General features: G+C 49.6%; 1 protein-coding gene across 4 annotated transcripts in view; it reads right to left on the reverse strand.

Annotated features, from left to right (window-relative positions):
- LOC139240431 (urokinase plasminogen activator surface receptor-like) overlaps positions 1 to 17,035 on the reverse strand; it is a 30,836-nt gene that overhangs the window by 6,556 nt on the left and 7,245 nt on the right. For all 4 annotated transcript variants that reach the window (XM_070868953.1, XM_070868952.1, XM_070868951.1 and 1 more), the window contains exons 5-6: positions 7,206 to 7,346; positions 7,012 to 7,116 (exon numbers count right to left, since the gene is read on the reverse strand). In XM_070868953.1, coding sequence (XP_070725054.1) covers positions 7,012 to 7,116; positions 7,206 to 7,346 — 246 coding nt within the window. The remainder of the gene's footprint in view (positions 1 to 7,011; positions 7,117 to 7,205; positions 7,347 to 17,035) is intronic.

A 17,035-nucleotide genomic window follows, 5' to 3' on the forward strand; every position in this document is an offset into this window, starting at 1 on the left:
ACGAAGGAGGACACGAACAACCTTCCGGTTATAAAAGGGGTCGGGGGGTCTAGTAAGGAGGAGGAACTGAGGGAAATCCTTATTAGCCGGGAAATTGTGTTGGGGAAATTGATGGGATTGAAGGCCGATAAATCCCCAGGGCCTGATGGACTGCATCCCAGAGTACTTAAGGAGGTGGCCTTGGAAATAGTGGATGCGTTGACAGTCATTTTCCAACATTCCATTGACTCTGGATCAGTTCCTATGGAGTGGAGGGTAGCCAATGTAACCCCACTTTTTAAAAAAGGAGGGAGAGAGAAAACAGGGAATTATAGACCGGTCAGCCTGACATCGGTAGTGGGTAAAATGATGGAATCAATTATTAAGGATGTCATAGCAGTGCATTTGGAAAGAGGTGACATGATAGGTCCAAGTCAGCATGGATTTGTGAAAGGGAAATCATGCTTGACAAATCTTCTGGAATTTTTTGAGGATGTTTCCAGTAGAGTGGATAAGGGAGAACCAGTTGATGTGGTATATTTGGACTTTCAGAAGGCGTTCGACAAGGTCCCACACAAGAGATTGATGTGCAAAGTTAGAGCACATGGGATTGGGGGTAGTGTGCTGACATGGATTGAGAACTGGTTGTCAGACAGGAAGCAAAGAGTAGGAGTAAATGGGTACTTTTCAGAATGGCAGGCAGTGACTAGTGGGGTACCGCAGGGTTCTGTGCTGGGGCCCCAGCTGTTTACACTGTACATTAATGATTTAGATGAGGGGATTGAGTGTAGTATCTCCAAGTTTGCGGATGACACTAAGTTGGGTGGCAGTGTGAGCTGCGAGGAGGATGCTGTGAGGCTGCAGAGCGACTTGGATAGGTTAGGTGAGTGGGCAAATGCATGGCAGATGAAGTATAATGTGGATAAATGTGAGGTTATCCACTTTGGTGGTAAAAACAGAGAGACAGACTATTATCTGAATGGTGACAGATTAGGAAAAGGGGAGGTGCAAAGAGACCTGGGTGTCATGGTACATCAGTCATTGAAGGTTGGCATGCAGGTGCAGCAGGCGGTTAAGAAAGCAAATGGCATGTTGGCCTTCATAGCAAGGGGATTTGAGTACAGGGGCAGGGAGGTGTTGCTACAGTTGTACAGGGCATTGGTGAGGCCACACCTGGAGTATTGTGTACAGTTTTGGTCTCCTAACCTGAGGAAGGACATTCTTGCTATTGAGGGAGTGCAGCGAAGGTTCACCAGACTGATTCCCGGGATGGCGGGACTGACCTATCAAGAAAGACTGGATCAACTGGGCTTGTATTCACTGGAGTTCAGAAGAATGAGAGGGGACCTCATAGAAACATATAAAATTCTGACGGGGTTAGACAGGTTAGATGCAGGAAGAATGTTCCCAATGTTGGGGAAGTCCAGAACCAGGGGTCACAGTCTAAGGATAAGGGGTAAGCCATTTAGGACCGAGATGCGGAGGAACTTCTTCACCCAGAGAATGGTGAACCTGTGGAATTCTCTACCACAGAAAGTTGTTGAGGCCAATTCACTAAATATATTCAAAAAGGAGTTAGATGAGGTCCTTACTGCTAGGGGGATCAAGGGGTATGGCGAGAAAGCAGGAATGGGGTACTGAAGTTGAATGTTCAGCCATGAACTCATTGAATGGCGGTGCAGGCTAGAAGGGCCGAATGGCCTACTCCTGCACCTATTTTCTATGTTTCTATGTTTCTATGACCACACCTGGAGTACTGTGGTCTCCGTATCTGCGGAAGGACATACTTAACTTAGAGGCGGTGCAGCAAAGGCTCACTCCAATGATCCTGGGATGAGAGGGGGTCCTATGAGGAGAGATTGAGTAGATTGGCCCTATACTCTCTGGAGTTTAGAAGAATGAGAGGTGATCTCATGGAAACATAAAAGATTCTGAGGGGGATTGACAGGCTAGATGCTGAGAGGTTGTTTCCCCAGGCTGGGGAGTCGAGAGCTCGTGGTCACAGTCTCAGGATAAGGGGGCGATCATTTAAGACTGAGAAGAGTAGGAATTTCTTCATTCAGCGGGTTGTGAATCTTTGGAATTCTCCACCCCAGAGGGCTATGGATGCTCAGTCGTTGAGTATATTGAAGGCTGAGATAGACAGTTTTTTGGATACGATGGGAATCAAGGGATATGGGGATCGGGCGGTAAAGTGGAGGTGGGGTCGATGATCTTATTGAACATCGGAGCAGGCTCGAGGGGCCAGAGGACCGACTCCTGCTCCTATTTCTTATGTTCTTGTGACTCTGTGACCAGGTTTCTGCCTCCATTCTCCTGAAGGCAGTTAACTTCATGTAACGTTCTGGTCCCAGGGTTGTGGGCAGCCTTCAATTAAACTAATATGGCAGGGGGATGGGAACCTATACAGGGAGACAGAGGGAAGTAAAATGGGGGCAGAAGTAAAAGAAAAAAAGAAGAAAAATAAAAGTGGAGGGCAGAGAAACCCACAGCAAAGATCAAAAAGGGCCACATTACAGCAAAGTTCTAAACATAGAAACATAGAAAATAGGTGCAGGAGTAGGCCATTCGACCCTTCGAACCTGCATCGCCATTCAATGAGATCATGGCTGATCATTCCCTCAGTACCCCTTTCCTGCTTTCTCTCCATACACTTTGATCCCCTTAGCTGTAAGGGCCATATCTAACTCCCTCTTGAATAGATCCAATGAACTGGCATCAACAACTCTCTGCGGCAGGGAATTCCATAGGTTAACAACTCTCTGAGTGAAGAAGTTTCTCCTCATCTCAGTCCTAAATGGCCTCCCCCTTATCCTAGGACTGTGTCCCCTGGTTCTGGACTTGCCCAACATCGGGAACATTCTTCCCACATCTAATCTGTCCAGTCCCGTCAGAATCTTATACGTTTCTATGAGATCCCTTCTCATCCTTCTAAACTCCAGTGAATAAAGGCCCAATTGATCCAGTCTCTCCTCATATGACAGTCCGGCCATCCCTGGAATCAGTCTGGTGAACCTTCGCTGCACTCCCTCAATAGCAAGAACACCCTTCCTCAGATGAGGAGACCAAAACTGAACACAATATTCCAGGTGAGGCCTCACTAAGGCCCTGTACAACTGCAGTAAGATCTCCCTGCTCCTATACTCAAATCCCCGAGCTATGAAGGCCATGTGCCTTCTTCACCTGCTGTACCTGCATGTCAACTTTCAATGACTGATATACTATGACACCCAGGTCTCGTTGCACCTCCCCTTTTCCTAATCCGCCGCCATTCAGATAATATTCTGCCTTCATGTTTTTGCCACCAAAGTGGATAACCTCACATTTATCCATATTATACTGCACCTGCCATGCGTTGCCCACTCACCTAACCTGTCCAAGTCACCCTGCAGCCTCTAAGCATCCTCCTCACAGCTCACACCGCCACCCAGCTTAGTGTCATCTACAAACTTGGAGATATTACACTCAATTCCTTCACTTAAATCATCAATGTATATTGTAAATTGCTGTGATCCCAGCACTGAGCCCTGCGGCACCCCACTCGTCACTGCCTGCCATTCTGAAAAGGACCCGTTTATTCCCACTCTGCTTCCTGTCTGCCAACCAGTTCTCTATCCACATCAGCACATTACCCCCAATATCATGTGCTTTAATTTTGCACACCAATCTCCTGTGTGGGACCTTGTCAAAGGCCTTTTGAAAGTCCAAATACACCACATCCACTGGTTCTCCCTTGTCCACTCGACCAGTTACATCCTCAAAAAATTTCGAGAACATTTGTCAAGCATGATTTCCCTTTCATAAATCCATGCTGTCTTTGACCGATCCTGTCACTGCTTTCCAAATGCGCTGCTATTTCATCTTTAATAATTGATTCCAACATTTTCCCCACTGCTGATGAATGGCCTACTCCTGCAACTATTTTCTATGTTTCTGTACTGTAAATTCTACATAAATAATGAAGGACACTAACATGGGTGAAATACTTGAAACATAGAAACATAGAAAATAGGTGCAGGAGTAGGCCATTCGTCCCTTCAAGCCTGCACCCCATTCAATAAGATCATGGCTGATCATTCACCTCAGTACCCCTTTCCTACTTTCTTTCCATACCCCTTGATCCATTTAGCCGTAAGGGCCATATCTAACTCTCTCTTGAATATAGCCAATGAACTGGCATCAACAACTCCCTGCGGTAGGGAATTCCACAGGTTAACAACTCTGACTGAAGAGGTTTCTCCTCATCGCGGCCCTAAATGGCTTACCCCTTATCCTTAGACTGTGACCCCTGGTTATGGACTTCCCCAGTATCGGGAACATTCTTGCTGCCTCAAACCTGTCCAATCCTGTCAGAATTTTATATGTTTCTATGAGATCCCCTCTCATCCTTCTAAACTCCAGTGAATACAGGCCCAGTCGATCCAGCCTCTCCTCATATGTCAGTCCTGCCATCCCGGGAATCAGTCTGGTGAACCTTCACTGCACTCCCTCAATAGCAAGAACGTCATTCCTCAGATTAGGAGACCAAAACTGCACACAATATTCCAGGTGAGGTCTCACCAAGGCCCAGCACAACTGCAGTAAGACCTCTCTGCTCCTACACTCAAATCACCTAGCTATGAAGGCCAACATGCCATTTGCCTTCTTCACCGCCTGCTGCACTTGCATGCCAACTTTCAATGACTGATGTACAATGACACCCAGGTCTCGTTGCAACTCCCCTTTTCCTAATCTGTCGCCATTCAGATAATATTCTGCCTTTCTGTTTTTTCCACCAAAGTGGATAACCTCCCATTTATCCACATTATACTGCATCTGCCATGCATTTGCGCACTCACCTAACCTGTCCAAGTCACCCTGCAGTCTCTTAGTATCCTCCTCACAGCTCACACCGCCACCTAGTTTAGTGTCAGAAGAAAACTTGGAGATATTACACTCAATTCCTTCATCTAAATCATTAATGTATATTGTAAATAGCTGGGGTCCCAGCACTGAGCCCTGCGGCACTCCACTAGTTACTGCTTGCCATTCTGAAATGGACCTGTTTATCCCGACTCTCTGCTTCCTGTCTGCCAACCAGTTCTCTATCTATGTCAGTACATAACCCCCAATACCATGTGCTTTAATTTTGCACACCAATCTCTTTTGTGGGACCTTGTCAAAAGCCTTTTGAAAGTCCAAATACACCACATCCACTGGTTCTCCCTTGTCCACTCTACTAGTTATATCCTGAAGAAATTCTAGAAGATTTGTCAAGCATGATTTCCCTTTCATAAATCCATGCTGACTTGGACCGATCCTGTCACTGCTTTCCAAATGCGCTGCTATTTCATCTTTAATAATTCATTCCAACATTGTCCCCACTGCTGATGTCAGGCTAACCGGTCTATAATTCCTGTTTTCTTTCTCCCTCCTTTTTTAAAAAGTGGTATTACAGTAGCTACCCTCCAGTCCATAGGAACTGATCCAAAGTTGATAGACTGTTGGAAAATGATCCCCAATCCATCCACTATTTCTAGGGTCACTTGCTTAAGTACTCTGGGATGCAGACTATCAGGCCCCGGGGATTTATCGACCTTCAATCCCATCAATTTCCCTATCACAATTTCCCACCTAATAAGGATTTCCCTCAGGTCCTCTTTCTCACTGGACCCTCGGTCCCCTAGTATTTCTGGAAGGTTATTTGTGTCTTCCTTCGTGAAGACAGAACCAAAGTATTTGTTCAACTGGTCCGCCAGTTCTTTGTTCCCCATTATAAATTCACCTGAATCTGACTGTAAGGGACCTACGTTTATCTTCACTAATCTTTTTCTCTTCACATATCTATAGAAGCTTTTGCTGTCGGTTTTTATGTTCACTGCAAGCTTCCTCTCATACTCTATTTTCCCCTTCCTAATTAGACCCTTTGTCCTCCTCTGCTGAATTGTAACATTTTCCTAGTCTTAATGTTTGCTGCTTTTTCTGGCCAATTTATATGCCTCTTCCTTGGATTTAACACTATCCTTAATTTCCCTTGTTAGCCACGGTTGAGCCACCTTCCCCGTTTTATTTTTTACTTCAGACAGGGCTGTACAATTGTTGAAGTTCATCCATGTGATATTTAAATGTCTGCGATTGCCGATCCACCATCAACCCTTTAAGTATCATTCGCCTGTCTATTCTGGCCAATTCACGTCTCATACCATCGAAGTTACCTTTCCTTAAGTTCAGGACCCTCGTCTCTGAATTAACTGTGTCACTCTCCATTTTAATAAAGAATTCTACCATATTATGATCACTCTTCCCCAAGGGACCTCACAACAAGATTGCTAATTAGTCCTTTCTCATTACACATCACCCAGTCTAGGATGGCCAGCCCTCTAGTTGGTTCTTCGACATATTGGTCTCGAAAACCATCCTTAATACACTCCGGGACATCCTCCTTCACCGCATTGCTACCAGTTTGGTTCGCCCAATCAATATGTACATTAAAGGAGGACATTCGGCCCCTCGTATCCATTCCAGCTCTATTTTGCTAACCAGTCTATTATGTGGTCATTTCAAACTTTTCATCCTTGTTTTCCAATCCATCCAATCCCCTGCCCCCCGCCCCCACTTTCTCTGGTCCCGCTTTCAGCCCCTACAATCCTCCGATATATCTGCGATCCTCTAATTCTGCCCTCTTGTGCATCCCCTGCCATTGGTGGCGGTGCCTTCAGCTGCCTAGGCCCCAAGCTCTGGAACTCCCTCCCTAAACCTCTCTGCCTCTCGCTCCTCCTTTAAGATGCTCCATAAAACATATCTCTTTGACCTTCCCTAATATTTCCTTATGTGGCTCGCTGTCAAACAATGTTTGTTTGATAATCGCTCCCGTGTCGCGCCATGGGGTGTTTACTACGTTAAAGTCGCTGTATAAATGCAAGTTGCTGCTGCTGGTACTTTATAAAATGCCTTGATATATCGATGTATATTGCAGCATCTAATATCAAACCCAACGTATTAACAGTTAATATTCCGACATGTTTTAACCACGGGTTGCCGCAGATTACTTACCAACGGTTTGTTTGATGTGGAGTGACCTGCAGCTTAAAGAGGCGCATTGTATTGGTTTGGATTGACACTCTCCAGTCGCACTGATACATGAGTGGCACTGCAGTCCTTGAGTGGAATGAAAGTAGAATATTAGACTCAACACCCGAGCACAGTAGAACTCAGTACCGCTTGTAACCCATGCCGATGATTGGTACCTGGGAGGGTCGTCTCGTTGTTGCACAGGTTGCCCTTGCAGCAGAAGGTGTCAGAAGTGGTTTGTACTCCGAATATTGACAATTTGGGGCTTTGGCAAATGTTCTCAGATACACAGCCTTTCTGGACAATCAATGCTCCACCTGTTGGGAAAAGAAAGATACAGGTCATTCCGAGCATGTCTGTGTAGTGTCTCTGCACTGTACTGTAAAGTCACACGAGGCATGTACTGCAGACAAGGTCACTACATGACCTCCCCCTTTATTCCCAGGACCAAGCAGTGCTGAGCCTGCCTGGAACCTCCCTTTAAGTACCTTGCTGACCAGGTGAGGCGTGTCTCCCACAAGTTCACATCCTGTGGTCAAGGTGTGTATTTCACAGTTGTATACAGTATTGTTACATATTGGTTACAGTTATGTGAAGGTTACAAACATGACAGTCTGCTGTGTAATAGTGTGTAACATGGCCTGTCCCTTAAATCACCCCACAACACCACTGCGGAATTACAGAAACTGCCCAGCATCAAAGCACAAAATTGAAACTTTTACTTACTTAAATAACAAAACAATGTCCAGAGACAAGGATTGGATTTCAGGTGAGATTTACGGTTTACACGACGAGATTTTACCTCACTACTGCTCCAGATTTACACAAAATGTACAGCATAGAAACAGGCCATTCGGCCCAACAGGTCAATGCCGGCATTTATGCCCCACATGAGCCTCTTCCCATCTTAGCATGGATTTATTACAGGAAGAATGTATCTGACTAACTTGGTAGAATTTTGTGAAGAGATAACAAGGAGGGTAAATGAGGGGAGCATGTTTGATGGATTTTAGCTATCTTTTGACAACGTCCCACATGGCGAACAGGGTGGATAAAGGGGAACCAGTAGATGTGGTGTATTTGGACTTCCAGAAGGCATTTGACACTTGATCAGCTCCGCTGGGCAGGCCATATTGTTCGTGTGCCAGACACGAGACTCCCAAAGCAAGCGCTCTGCTCGGAGCTCGACCACTGCAAACGAACCAAAGGCGTGCAGAGGAAACGTTATAATGACATCCTGAAAGCCTCCCTGATAAAGTGCAACATCCCCACTGACACCTGGGAGTCCCTGGCCAAAGATCGCCCGAAGTGGAGGAAGTCCATCCGGGAGGGCGCTGAGCTCCTCGAGTATTGTCGCCGAGAGCATGCAGAAATCAAGTGCAGACAGCGGAAGGAGCGTGCTGTCCACCCTTTCCCTCAAAGACTATCTGTCCCACCTGTGACAGAGACCGTGGTCTTGTATTGGACTGTACAGCCACCTAAGAACTCATGCTAAAAGTGGAAGCAAGTCTTCCTCGATTCCGAGGGACTGTCTATGATGATGATGATGATGACATAAAAGATTACTGCACAAGATAAAAGTTTACGGGGTTGGGGATAATATATTAGCATGGATAGAGGATTGGCTAACTAACAGAGCAGGGAGTATGGATAAATGGTTCATTCTCGGGTTGGCAATCAGTAACTAGTGGGGTGCCGCAGGGATCAGTGCAGGGACCCCAACTATTTATAATCTATATTAACGACTTGATAGAAGAGACTGAGTGTAACATAGCCAAGTTTGCTGACGATACAAAAATGGGAGGAAAAGCAATGTTTGAGGACGACACAAAAAAATCCACAAAAGAACACAGACAGGCTAAGTGAGTGGGCAAAAATTTGGCAGATGGAGTGTAATGTTGGAAAGTGTGAGGTCATGCACTTTGGCAGAAAAAGTCAAAGAGCAAGTTATTATTTAAATGGAGAAAGATTGCAAAGTGTCGCAGTACAGCGGGACCTGGGGGTACTTGTACATGAAATACAAAAGGATAATATGCAGGTACAGCAAGTGATCAGGAAGGCCAATTGTATAAGAACATAAGAAATAGGAACAGGAGTAGGCCAGACGGCCACTCGAGCCTGCTCCACCATTCAATTAGATCATAGCTGATCTAATTGGCTATTTCTTAGCCTCTTATCCCCGTATCGCTTAAGAACTGTCTATTTCTGTCTTAAATTTATTCAATGTCCCAGCTTCCACAACTCTCTGAGGCACCGAATTCCACAGATTTACAACCCTCTGAGAGAAGAAATTTCTCCTCATCTATGTTTTAAATGGGCGGCCCCTTATTCTAAGATCATGCCCTCTAATTCTAGTCTCTCCCATTAGTGGAAGCATCCTCTCTGCATCCACCTTGTCAAGCCCCCTCATAATCTTATACGTTTCGATAAGATCACCTCTCATTCTTCTGAATTTCAATGAGTAGAGGCCCAACCTGCTCAACCTTTCCTCATAAGGCAACTCCCTCATCCCCGGAATCAACCGAGTGAATCTTCTCTGAACTGCCTCCAAAGCAAGTTTATCCTTTCGTAAATATGGAAACCAAAACTGCACGCAGTATTCCAGGTGCAGCCTCACCAATACCCTGTATAGCTGTAGCAATACTTCCCTGCTTTTATACTCCATCCCCTTTGCATTGGCCATCCTGATCACCTGCTGTACCTAAATACTATCTTTTACGTTTCATGCACAAGTACCCCCAGGTCCTGCTGTACTGCGGCACTTTGCAATCTTTCTCCATTTAAATAATAACTTGATTTTTGATTTTTTTCTGCCATTTTTCACACACTTTTCAACATTATACTCCATCTGCCAAATTTTTGCCCACTCACTTAGCCTGTCTATGTCCTTTTGCAGATTTTTTGTGTCGTCCTCACACATTACATTTCCTCCCATCTTTGTATCATCAGCAAACTTGGCTACATTACACTCAGTCCCTTCTTCCAAGTCGTTAATATAGATTATAAATAGTTGGGGTCCCATGCAGGTACATTATCCCCAACCCCAAGAACTTTTGTGCAGTAACCTTTTATGTGGCACCATGTCAAATGCCTTCTGGAAGTCCAAATGCACCACATCCACTGGTTCGACTTTATCCACCCTCTTCATTACATTTTCAAAGAACTCCAGCAAATTTGTCAAACATGACTTCCCCTTCATAAATCCATGCTGACTCTGCCTGACCGAATTATGCTTTTCCAAATGTCCTGCTACTGCTTCTTTAATAATGGACTCTATCATTTTCCCAATTTCAGATGTTAGGCTAACTGGTCAATAGTTTCCTGCTTTTTGTCTGCCTCCTTTTTTAAATAGGGGCGTTACATTTGTAGTTTTCCAATCTGCTGGGACCTCCCCAGAATACAGGGAATTTTGGTAAATTACAACCAATGCATCCACAATCCCTGCCGCTAATTCTCTTAAGACCCTAGGACGCAAGCCATCGGGTCCAGGGGATTTATCTGCCTTTAGTCCCATTGGGCCCAAGTTTCGGGCCACGCCTAGAATGGCTCAGCCCCGACCTGGACGCCTGTTTATCGCGCCAGAAAGTGCACCGAAAAAATACTTACCGATTCTCGGCTCCCTGCAGGTCCTCTGGAGCTGGGCGCGGTGCAGCACGCTAAAGTGGGCGCGCATGTGCAGTAGCTCCAGGCGGCCAAAACTGTGTGGGAGGGGCCCGAAGCCCCTAGCCCTGGCTGAATGGCCTCACTGGGGCTGCGTGGATCAGGCTGCACCTCCCACGGCCAGCTCCTGCTTCCTCCCTTCAGCTAACTCTCAAACAGCAACCCACCCCCCACCCCGCCCCTGTCCAGCTCCCGCTCCGACTCCCCCCCCAGCCGCCCTCGGACCAGACCCCCGCTTCCCCCTGCCCCGGACTGGACCTGACCCGACTTGACTCCCGCTCCCCGCCCCCCCCGCCACCCCCCTGCTCCCGGACCTGAGCCGACTCGACCCTCGCTCCCCCCCCACCGCCCCCACCCGGACCGGACCCGACCCTCGCTCCCCCCCCCCCGCCCCTCCCGGACCGGATCCGACCCGACCCGACTCCTGCCCCTGGACCGGATCCGACCTGACTCCCGCACCCACCTCACCGCCCCCGGACCCGACCCCCGCTTCCCCCCCCACCCCCGGACCCGACTCCCGCCCCCGGCGCCCACTCCTCCCCACTGCCCCCGGACCGGACCCGACTCCTGCCCCTGGACCGGGTCCGACCTGACTCCCGCACCCACCTCACCGCCCCCGGACCCGACCCCCGCTTCCCCCCCCACCCCCGGACCCGACTCCCGCCCCCGACGCCCACTCCTCCCCACTGCCCCCGGACCGGACCCGACTCCCGCTTCCCCCCCCCCTCCGCCCTCAGATCCGACCCGACCCCCGCTTCCCCCCCCGCATCCCCGGACCCGACCCGACCCGACTCCCGCTCCCACTTCCTCCTCCCCGACCCGACTCCCGCCCCGCCCCCGGACCCGACTCGACTCCCGCTCCCACTTCCCCCCCACGCCCCCGGACCCGACCTGACTCGACTCCCGCTCCCACTTCCCTCTCCCCGACCTGACTCCCGCCCCGCCCCCGGATCCGACTCGACTCCCGCTCCCACTTCCTCCCGCCCCCGGACCCGACCTGACTCGACTCTCGCTCCCACTTCCCTCTCCCGACCCGAAACCGGACCCGACATGACTCCCGCTCCCGGACCGGCCCTGACCTGACCCGACTCCCGCTCCCCCCGCCCCCAGACCCGACCCGACTCCCGCCCCCGGACCGGATCCGACCTGACTCCCGCACCACCCTCACCGCCCCCGCAACCGACCCGACTCCCACTCCGCCCCAGACCCGGCCCGACCCGACCCGACCCCGGACCGTCCCGGCCCGACCCCGGACCGTCCCAATCCCCCCCGACCCCCGCTCCCCGACCCCCCCCACCCCCGCTCCCACTTCCTCCCCCCCACCCCTGGCCACCTTTAAATCCGGTGCTGGGGGCGGGCCCCGCCCGAAGTCTTGGGCCCGTTCAGCCTCCCTCTCCTCTCCTCCCTCCCCCTCCTCCCTCCCTCCCCATCCTCCCTCCCCCTCCCTCCCTTCTCTCCCTCCCCCTCACTCCCTTCTCTCCCTCCCCTCCCTCTCTTCTCTCCTTCCCTCTCCTTCCCTTCTCTCCCTCCCCCTCCCTCCCTTCTCTCCCTCCCTTCTCTCCCTCCCCCTCCCTCCCTTCTCTCTTTCTCCCTCCCTCACTTCTCTCCCTCCCTCACTTCTCTCCCTCCCCTTCCCTCCCTTCTCTCACTCCCTTCTCCTCCCTTCTCTCCCTCCCCCCCTCCCTTCTCTCCCTCCCCCTCCCTCCCTTTTCTCCCTCCCCCTCCTTCCCTCCCTTCTCTCCCTCCCCCTCCCTCCCTTCTCTCCTTCCCTTCTATCCCTCCCCCTCGCTCCCTTCTCTCCCTCCTCCTCCCTCCCTTTTCTCCCTCCCCCTCCCTCCCTTCTCTCCCTCCCCCTCCCTCCCTTCTCTCCCTCCCCCTCCCTCCCTTCTCTCTCTCCCCCCTCCCTCCCTTCTCCCCCTCCCCCTCCCTCCCTTCTCTCCCTCCCCCCTCTCCCTCCCCTTTCCTCCCTTCTCCACCCCTCCCCTCCCTCCCTTCTCCCCCCTCCCTCCCTTCTCCCCCCTCCCTCGCTTCACCCCCCTCCCTCCCTTCACCCCCCTCCCTCCCTTCTCCACCCTTCCTCCCTCTTTCCTCCCCCCCCTCTTTCGTCCCTCCCCCCCTTCTCCCCTCCCTCCCCCCCTTCTCCCCTCCCTCCCCCCCCTTCTCCCCTCCCTCCCCCCCTTCTCCCCTCCCTTCACACCCCTTCTCCCCTCCCTCTCCACCCCTTCTCCCCTCCCTCCCCCTCGTTCTCCCCTCCCTCCCCCCTTCTCCCCTCTCTCATAGAAACATAGAAACATAGAAAATAGGTGCAGGAGCAGGCCATTCAGCCCTTCTAGCCTGCACCGCCATTCAATGAGTTCATGGCTGAACATGAAACTTCAGTACCCCCTTCCTGCTTTCTCGCCATAACCCTTGATCCCCCGAGTAGTAAGGACTTCATCTAACTCCCTTTTGAATATATTTAGTGAATTGGCCTCAACTACTTTCTGTGGTAGAGAATTCCACAGGTTCACCACTCTCTGGGTGAAGAAGTTTCTCCTCATCTCGGTCCTAAATGGCTTACCCCTTATCCTCAGACTGTGACCCCTGGTTCTGGACTTCCCCAACATTGGGAACATTCTTTCTGCATCTAACCTGTCTAAACCCGTCAGAATTTTAAACGTTTCTATGAGGTCCCCTCTCATTCTTCTGAACTCCAGTGAATACAAGCCCAATTGATCCAATCTTTCTTGATAGGTCAGTCCCGCCATCCCGGGAATCAGTCTGGTGAACCTTCGCTGCACTCCCTCAATAGCAAGAATGTCCTTCCTCAAGTTAGGAGACCAAAACTGTACACAATACTCCAGGTGTGGCCTCACCAAGGCCCTGTACAACTGTAGCAACACCTCCCTGCCCCTGTATTCAAATCCCCTCGCTATGAAGGCCAACATGCCATTTGCTTTCTTAACCGCCTGCTGTACCTGCATGCCAACCTTCAATGACTGATGTACCATGACACCCAGGTCTCGTTGCACCTTCCCTTTTCCTAATCTGTCACCATTCAGATAATAGTCTGTCTCTCTGTTTTTACCACCAAAGTGGATAACCTCACATTTATCCACATTATACTTCATCTGCCATGCATTTGCCCACTCACCTAACCTATCCAAGTCACTCTGCAGCCTAATAGCATCCTCCTCGCAGCTCACACTGCCACCCAACTTAGTATCATCCGCAAATTTGGAGATACTGCATTTAATCCCCTCGTCTAAATCATTAATGTACAATGTAAACAGCTGAGGCCCCAGCACAGAACCTTGCGGCACTCCACTAGTCACTGCCTGCCATTCTGAAAAGTACCCGTTTACTCCTACTCTTTGCTTCCTGTCTGACAACCAGTTCTCAATCCACGTCAGCACACTACCCCCAATCCCATGTGCTTTAACTTTGCACATTAATCTCTTGTGTGGGACCTTGTCGAAAGCCTTCTGAAAGTCCAAATATACCACATCAACTGGTTCTCCTTTGTCCACTTTACTGGAAACATCCTCAAAAAATTCCAGAAGATTTGTCAAGCATGATTTCCCTTTCACAAATCCATGCTGACTTGGACCTATCATGTCACCATTTTCCAGATGCACTGCTATGACATCCTTAATAATTGATTCCATCATTTTACCCACTACTGAGGTCAGGCTGACCGGTCTATAATTCCCTGTTTTCTCTCTCCCTCCTTTTTTAAAAAGTGGGGTTACATTGGCTACCCTCCACTCCATAGGAACTGATCCAGAGTCAATGGAATGTTGGAAAATGACTGTCAATGCATCCGCTATTTCCAAGGCCACCTCCTTAAGTACTCTAGGATGCAGGCCATCAGGCCCTGGGGATTTATCTGCCTTCAATCCCATCAATTTCCCCAACACAATTTCCCGACTAATAAAGATTTCCCTCAGTTCCTCTTCCTTACTAGACCCTCTGACCCCTTTTATATCCGGAAGGTTGTTTGTATCCTCCTTAGTGAATACCGAACCAAAGTACTTGTTCAATTGATCCGCCATTTCTTTGTTCCCCGTTATGACTTCCCCTGATTCTGACTGCAGGGGACCTACGTTTGTCTTCACCAACCTTTTTCTCTTTACATACCTATAGAAACTTTTGCAATCCGCCTTAATGTTCCCTGCAAGCTTCTTCTCGTACTCCATTTTCCCTGTCCTAATCAAACCCTTTGTCCTCCTCTGCTGAGTTCTAAATTTCTCCCAGTCCCCAGGTTCGCTGCTATTTCTGGCCAATTTGTATGCCACTTCCTTGGCTTTAATACTATCCCTGATTTCCCTAGATAGCCACGGTTGAGCCACCTTCCCCTTTTTATTTTTACGCCAGACAGGAATGTACAATTGTTGTACTTCATCCATGCGGTCTCTAAATGTCTGCCATTGCCCATCCACAGTCAACCCCCTAAGTATCATTCGCCAATCTATCCTAGCCAATTCTCGCCTCATACCTTCAAAGTTACCCTTCTTTAAGTTCTGGACCATGGTCTCTGAATTTACTGTTTCATTCTCCATCCTAATGCAGAATTCCACCATATTATGGTCACTCTTCCCCAAGGGGCCTCGCACAATGAGATTGCTAATTAATCCTCTCTCATTACACAACACCCAGTCTAAGATGGCCTCCCCCCTAGTTGGTTCCTCAACATATTGGTCTAGAAAACCATCCCTTATGCACTCCAGGAAATCCTCCTCCACCGTATTGCTTCCAGTTTGGCTAGCCCAATCTATGTGCATATTAAAGTCACCCATTATAACTGCTACACCTTTATTGCATGCACCCCTAATTTCCTGTTTGATGCCCTCCCCAACATCCCTATTACTGTTTGGAGGTCTGTACACAACTCCTACTAACGTTTTTTGCCCTTTGGTGTTCTGCAGCTCTACCCATATAGATTCCACATCATCCAAGCTAATGTCTTTCCTAACTATTGCATTAATCTCCTCTTTAACCAGCAATGCTACCCCACCTCCTTTTCCTTTTATTCTATCCTTCCTGAATGTTGAATACCCCTGAATGTTGAGTTCCCAGCCCTGATCATCCTGGAGCCACGTCTCCGTAATCCCAATCACATCATATTTGTTAACATCTATTTGCACAATTAATTCATCCACCTTATTGCGGATACTCCTTGCATTAAGACACAAAGCCTTGAGGCTTGTTTTATTAACACCCTTTGTCCTTTTAGAATTTTGCTGTACAGTGGCCCTTTTTGTTCTTTGCCTTGGGTTTCTCTGCCCTACACTTTTCCTCATCTCCTTTCTGTCTTTTGCTTTTGGCTCCTTTTTGTTTCCCTCTGTCTCCCTGCATTGGTTCCCATCCCCCTGCCATATTAGTTTAAATCCTCCCCAACAGCACTAGCAAACACTCCCCCGAGGACATTGGTTCCAGTCCTGCCCAGGTGCAGACCGTCCGGTTTGTACTGGTCCCACCTCCCCCAGAACCGGTCCCAATGCCCCAGGAATTTGAATCCCTCCCTGCTGCACCACTGCTCAAGCCACGTATTCATCTGCGCTATCCTGCGATTCCTACTCTGACTATCACGTGGCACTGGTAGCAATCCCGAGATTACTACTTTTGAGGTCCTACTTTTTAATTTAGCTCCTAGCTCCTTAAATTCGTTTCGTAGGACCTCATCCCTTTTTTTGCCTATGTCGTTGGTACCAATGTGCACCACGACAACTGGCTGTTCTCCCTCCCATTTCAGAATGTCCTGCACCCGCTCCGAGACATCCTTGACCCTTGCACCAGGGAGGCAACATACCATCCTGGAGTCTCGGTTGCGGCCGCAGAAACGCCTATCTATTCCCCTCACAATTGAATCCCCTATCACTATCGCTCTCCCACTCTTTTTCTTGCCCTCCTGTGCAGCAGAGCCAGCCACGGTGCCATGAACTTGGCTGCTGCTGCCCTCCCCTGATGAGTCATTCCCCTCAACAGTACCCAAAGCGGTGTATCTGTTTTGCAGGGGGATGACCGCAGGGGACCCCTGCACTACCTTCCTTGCTCTACTCTTCCTGCTGGTCCTTCTTCCTCCCTCCCTCTCTCCCCCTTCCTCCCTCCCTCCCTCTCTCCCCCTTCCTCCCTCCCTCCCTCTCTCCCCCTTCCTCCCTCCCTCCCTCTATCCCCCTCCCCCCCTCTCTCTCTCCCTCCCTCTCTCTCTCCCTCCCTCCCTCCCTCTCTCTCTCTCTCTCTCCCTCCCTCCCTCCCTCCCTCTCTCTCTCCCTCCCTCCCTCCCTCTCTCTCTCCCTCCTTCTCTCCCCCTCCCTCCCTCCCTCTCTCCCCCTCCCTCCCTCCCTCTCTCCCCCTCCCTTCCTCC

The sequence above is a fragment of the Pristiophorus japonicus genome, chromosome 31, assembly GCF_044704955.1.
Source record: "Pristiophorus japonicus isolate sPriJap1 chromosome 31, sPriJap1.hap1, whole genome shotgun sequence".
NCBI classification, from domain to species: domain Eukaryota; kingdom Metazoa; phylum Chordata; class Chondrichthyes; family Pristiophoridae; genus Pristiophorus; species Pristiophorus japonicus.